The sequence below is a fragment of the Dysidea avara genome, chromosome 8 (genome assembly GCF_963678975.1).
Source record: "Dysidea avara chromosome 8, odDysAvar1.4, whole genome shotgun sequence".
NCBI lineage: Eukaryota > Metazoa > Porifera > Demospongiae > Dictyoceratida > Dysideidae > Dysidea > Dysidea avara.
Window position 1 is genome coordinate 33786691 of NC_089279.1, and position 6106 is coordinate 33792796.

The following is a 6106-nucleotide window of genomic DNA, read 5'->3' on the forward strand; positions in this document are numbered from 1 at the left end:
AGACATAATATTTACGACCAATCAAAATTTTCACCATACATTTCTTTTGGGGAAGCCATAAAAGTACGGTGTCCATCACAGTCCTTCCCCAAAGTTGTAATGGAGTCAAACTGTACATGTCTGTTGTTGACACTTTTGCTGTCACCACTAATTATCTGAAGGCCTGAAATGTTAACTCTCCTGAGAATAAATCCACTTTTAATTTTTACCTTTTTTTCATGATCCAGTTCATCTAGTACATACTATAAAAGTTTTACTGGAGGTGAGCTAATATCACTGTGAAACTTCTAGTTACCTTATATGTATATGAGAAAACCATTTATGCAACCGAAAAGAGTGTATGATTGCTGAACATTTCACTTTCAAGTACATATAATTATTATACCTGTTCACTAATCCAGCTGTTAATGCCATGCAATGCCATACTATGGTATTAGATGCATGCCAATAAGAGTATTAATTGCAATCAATGTTTCTCAATTCTCATTGTCACAGTATATTCACACCATCACTTTTGTCATTTTAGACAATCTGGTGTCTTTAATAATTCTTATCCACCAAATTTGAAGGAAACAGATCTGGAGAAAGTATGTGTCATTGTGCACACAACATTATGTCTTGTGACACATGTAGTACTATAAATAATTGAGTAATGTGACTATATACAAACATTATCCACACTCTTAAATATTAACTACGTCAATATATTGCATTCATTCACTGTTTTAAGCCTGCAATGTGAATTGTACCAACAGCATTAAGGAACTTGAGAAAAAAATTAATCCAATTGGCAAATATATGATAGACATCCAATACAATTTAATATAGATGTATAGGCTATTATGTATGGTTGAGTGTCTACTGAAATTTATAGCATTCTGTGCATATTAACTTCCAATTGTTAACAAAATTAATTTATTTTGCTGGTGCAATTTTTTTGCTGCCAAGCACAAAACTTGAATGATATCTATACGATGCATAATTAGATTTTAATTTATACATAATTTGTGACCGGATTTGCGAAAAGGTACCTTTTCCACACATTTGACATACCAGCAAACAAATGTCATAACTGTTGACTCCTTGCACTGATTGACTTTCTGTTTGTATCGAAATGTAACCAACTAATGTAGGCATATTCATGGAACATTGCAGTCACATGCTTGCAATGATACAAACGTTACAACGTTTGGAAGTTGAAAAAATGGGTCAAATTTTATGTGTGAAAAAGGTACCTTTTCGCAAATCCGGTCACATTTGTATCTTTATAACTTGTTTACTTCTGTAATAAAATCTTCTTTGTTTATACTTAGCTACTGTTGTGCATACATACCCTATAGTATCATAAGTGCTTTTCAGACTCTATACATGAGGTAGCCTAGGGGAACAAAATGTACAACGCGGTGCCCTAACTGTGCATATCTCATGATCATCTATCAAACTAATGAACAACTGATAATAAAATCAAAAACACACTTGTACAATTGAACAATGGTGTACAATGGCAATACAACAATTAAAAATTCACTTCATGTATTTACTGGCCAGTGACCTGCACTAGCCTGTTCTACATCATTACATTTTCTTTAATAAAATCAATTTAAAAATCACAGTATGTTAGAAGAGGTCATACACAACCACATGAGGTAGCTCTAGCTGGAACATTTTTGTAGATGGTCTCATGAGTCAACTCATTGTAGAACACCATTTGGATCAGCTCAAAATTAGTTGGTACACAACACCTCTTTGGTGCCCCTGCATGGCCTCTAGTCTGGTAGTAGTGGAGGGAAAGAATACTTGCATAATCAGTTAATGATTCTACTGGTAGTCTTGGACAGTGACCCCCACACACTCCAACATCAAATGACTTGGGGATCATCAGATGGACATTACCTGCACTTACAGCAGTGTTGCTAACCTCCATATTTTGAAGATGACATGCCACATGTGATGTCTGAATAGAATTAGTGGTTTGACGCTTTTGTATCTTGTGCTTGATATCTGATATCTTTTTGTCTTTTAATACTTCACTCAAGAATTTGTTAGTGTTATCATGAGTGAACATAACTAACAAAGGCTCAGTGTTCAGAATATCTTCTTTTTCCCCAGAAGAGTAAACACCTTCACACGATAGCTGTTGCTCTCCTTTAGTCAGTGTAACTTTCAAACCATAGTTAACCCATCCTTGTTTCCAACTCTCAACTATTGGAGTGACATCAAATGTTTTCCATCCTAGACTAGAGTCAGTGTGTTTGAAAGTGAGCTTTAGAGGTGAGTCAATGTTGTTGTTATGGAGTAAGTAATAAATATTGACCTCATAGTAGTCTCTTGGCATTGAGATCTTCTGTAGTAGACGTAGTTCAGCATGAATTATTTCCTCTCCATCAATGCTGGCCTTGTCAATGTCGAATTTATAATATCCACAACCAATATCTGCACAACAACAACAATAATATTAAGGCAGTTCCAAATAGGCAATAATATACTATATAAGATACTTGTGCATGCCTTCAGTATATACAGCACACGTACCCATTGCTTGATTCTCAAAGGATCTTATTGTGTTTGCTTTGGTCATCTTTTGGTCTTTCAGTGTATGAGCTGGTTCACTTGGAAAGTTAAAGTTGACAAATAGATCCTTCAAGTAGCTGGGTAGAGTTGCATTAGTTAGTTCATGTGCAAATTCATTCATCTCAAGATTGCTATCAATGTTCTCTGAGTCTGAATTGGCTTCCCTTCTAGCCACCTTCACCGGTTGCTGCTCCACATGTCTGATGGGAACTGAGTGAACTGTAAAATGACTGATAGTGAGTAGCAGTACAATGAGGCACACTGAGAACTTCATCATCTTGTTAACTCCTAAGGTCTTTGTTCTTTACCAAATCACCGGCTTCACTGATGTAGTGTCTACTGCTCAGCCACTTTTATACCTCTCTACTGTAACATTACCTTCCATTCCTTGTAACCCCATCCTTGGGAAGATCATTACTCCTCTTCCCTAATATGGTCTACTATAGTGTGGGCACCTTTAGCCAGTGAAATTGTTGGCATTTTGAAATTAATTAATTGATCAGAGTTGACATTTGGCCTACATATATGTATGTGTGCCATTATGTGGTCACTATACCCTTGTGTTAGTGGGTCACAATAGAAATACATATCTACAGTTTACAAGCAATTGATCACTTGTGCAAAATACGTTAAAGATGTGAGTGCATTAATCTGGTTATTTGCTTGTTTTGAGTAAATGTGCAGCCTTTATACTGTTAAATTTACCTTTTATGATATGCATGCTGCACTTAAAATATTGAACTTATTAATAATAATAATAATTATTATTATTATACTAAGGTGTCTTAATTTTCATGTTTGCTAAAAGTCTGCATTTTCTGAATGGATAATAATGACATTATATTGCAATCAAAAGCAAAAATGTAATTGTAATTATTGTATTTTGGTAGCTATATAAAATATTGCTGTAATAAAATTAATGTCAATTGACTGTTCTATTAGATTACGTCATTCTAATCCTTAACATACTGTATAAACCCAGGGACTTACAATACAACACAGTTATTCTATTAAGCTATCAGTATGTTTGATACTTCAGAGTACAATTGGTTGACATCTACCCATGCCTTATGTATACCCTGTGTTGTGAACTGTGAAGCTTTTAAAAAACTCCTCACCCCATTAGTAGCAGCTACATTTTAAGGTTGTACAGTACATGTTGTCCAACTCCATATACTTTTAGGCTATTAAATTTTACTAAAGAAACTATAGCAACATGTAGGGCTACAAAAGAAGCTATATACCTACTAGTTTCTAAAAATAACTGATCCACTTTATTAGAAGATGTATCATATTTAGTTTGAAGGTATCAAACTTCACCACTGTAGTACTGGATTACTGGAGGGTTCAAGAAGATATAAGATGGAGGAGGTTAGTGTGTAGTTAAGGAGGAACAACTCCCCGTGAATCCTTTTAATATCCTGTATATTACATGAACATCCAAATTTATTCCATCTCTGATTACCCTTTGCTTGCCCTCTGTTTAGCATGGAGGATACCACCTGTTGATTAGTTAGATGAGTTTATCAAATCAAATGTTAATAATTATTGTGATTGTTGTATGTGCTGCACAGATCTGTTAAAATGAATAAGTCACGGATCAATTACACATGTGTGTTTGTGTTCATGCATGCATGCTCGTGTGTGTGTAAGTGTCTCTGTGTGTGTCTGTGTGTTGTGGGTGCATGTACGTGTGAATGTTGAATATTTACATGTTGATATATCAACAATTTATTAACAAAGCTATGCAATGTGATCAGTGTTAATATACAATACATCTAACATTAACATAACCCACTGTAGTTTACTGTATAATCACAAGGGGATTAGAGGAATGCTTTGGTTGTGTATGCTTGGGAGCAACCCCTTCATATCTTACACCATTTAACAGTGGAAGGTCTTCTATGAATAAGATAAAGATCTTCTTAAAAATTATTAATGAAACAGAGGGCTGAGGTGCATGGACAAGATTACTAAAGCTTACAACTAAACTGCGGATACTAATAGTTAACTACTCTAATAGAATATCTTATAGACATTCATTGGAACGCTGCTAGTAAAAATGGGCTAATGTGTGAACCATGATGCAGTTAATTTGGTGTTATGTTACAAACTTGCAGTTGTAGTATGCTTTGTCTCACATGAATAACAAATGATACAAAATGTGCTTCAATTAGCACCTCTGGCTTCAACATGTACTCTCCACACTTATAATCACAATTGGCGATTACGGACCCAATTTGGAGATGTAGGTTGTTCATGTGATCACCTCCACAATCTAATGTGTACATGTATTTAATAACCCCCATGCAGTAACCCAGTATGAGTGGTTCTTACATAGCTACACCTCTATATAAGCCATTTGTGTAATTTGATAACTTTACAAGATCGTGCCCTAGTAAAATGAGGATATGGTTGGGTTGTGTTAACTTCCAGTGAATAGCATGAACATGTGTGGGCCTTTTGATCGCTACATGTTATTGTCATATAATGTAATAGCAAAATATATTTGTGACTGGGTCTGCAAAAATAAAGCACGCATGTAGGAACAACTACATGTTGTCACACAACAGGTCATATCACAGTACTGGAATAGAATATTTACCTTGTATTATGAAGCCAATTAATTGTTGAATAAGGTCTCCAAAATTGTATGGCCATAGCATGATGACACATAGACTTATGTCATAAATAAGCTAATTTTATGTGCCCACATGCCGTTTTTCACAGACCCAGTCACATTTTTATTATATTGATTACTGTAGTCTGAACGTGATTAAGTGTCTATGCATGTGTATGTATACAAAACCATTTCTTACCATGCAGTAGTTTCAGTTCCCATGTTAAAAATAGTTTGCATTTTCTGAATGGATATAAGTGACTTCAGAAAACTAAAAGATATAATTGTCCACAAGTAATTGTAATTTTTGCAGCTTTATAAAACTATTGCTCTTATAAAATGTCAACACAGTAACTGACCGTTCTATTATAGCATGTCTATTAGGCCAGGACTTACAATTGTATCATTATGTTTAATAATATTTCTACTGTATGTACAAAATTGTGCCAGCACAATTGGCTAATATTATACCAATGACTTATGTATACCCTGCATTGCGAAACCTTTGGATGACTCTTCACCTCATCAGTAGCACTTAAATTTATACAGTACCTATTGTCAAACTCTAAATTTTTGACTGTTTAATTTTACAAAAGTGCTGAGGAAACTATAGCAACATGTAGGGCCACAAAAGAAGCTACCAAGATTAGTTTCTAGATATAATTGATCCACTTTATAAGAAGCTGTATCATATTATTGTGAAGGTATCAGACTTCACCACTGTACTACTGGATTACAAAAGGATATCAAATGGAGGAGTTAGCATGTAGTTAAGGAGGAACAACCCCTGTGAATTCTTTTAATATCCTATATATGCACTTCCAAATTTAGTTTGTCTCTGATTGCCATTGTACGCATGCCCTCTGATTAGCATGGGGGATACTACAGATTGACTATTTATCAAATCAAACATCA

General features: G+C 34.8%; 1 protein-coding gene across 1 annotated transcript; it reads right to left on the reverse strand.

Moving 5' to 3' along the window:
* Positions 1–1627: 1627 nt before the first annotated feature.
* On the reverse strand, positions 1628–2971 carry LOC136264960 (bone morphogenetic protein 4-like). Its single transcript, XM_066059724.1, has 3 exons — positions 2950–2971; positions 2533–2790; positions 1628–2433 (listed from the first exon to the last, which is right to left on the reverse strand). Exons 1-3 carry the CDS (start codon positions 2969–2971, stop codon positions 1628–1630), a joined length of 1086 nt encoding a protein of 361 aa, XP_065915796.1.
* Between the last annotated feature and the right edge of the window lie 3135 nt (positions 2972–6106).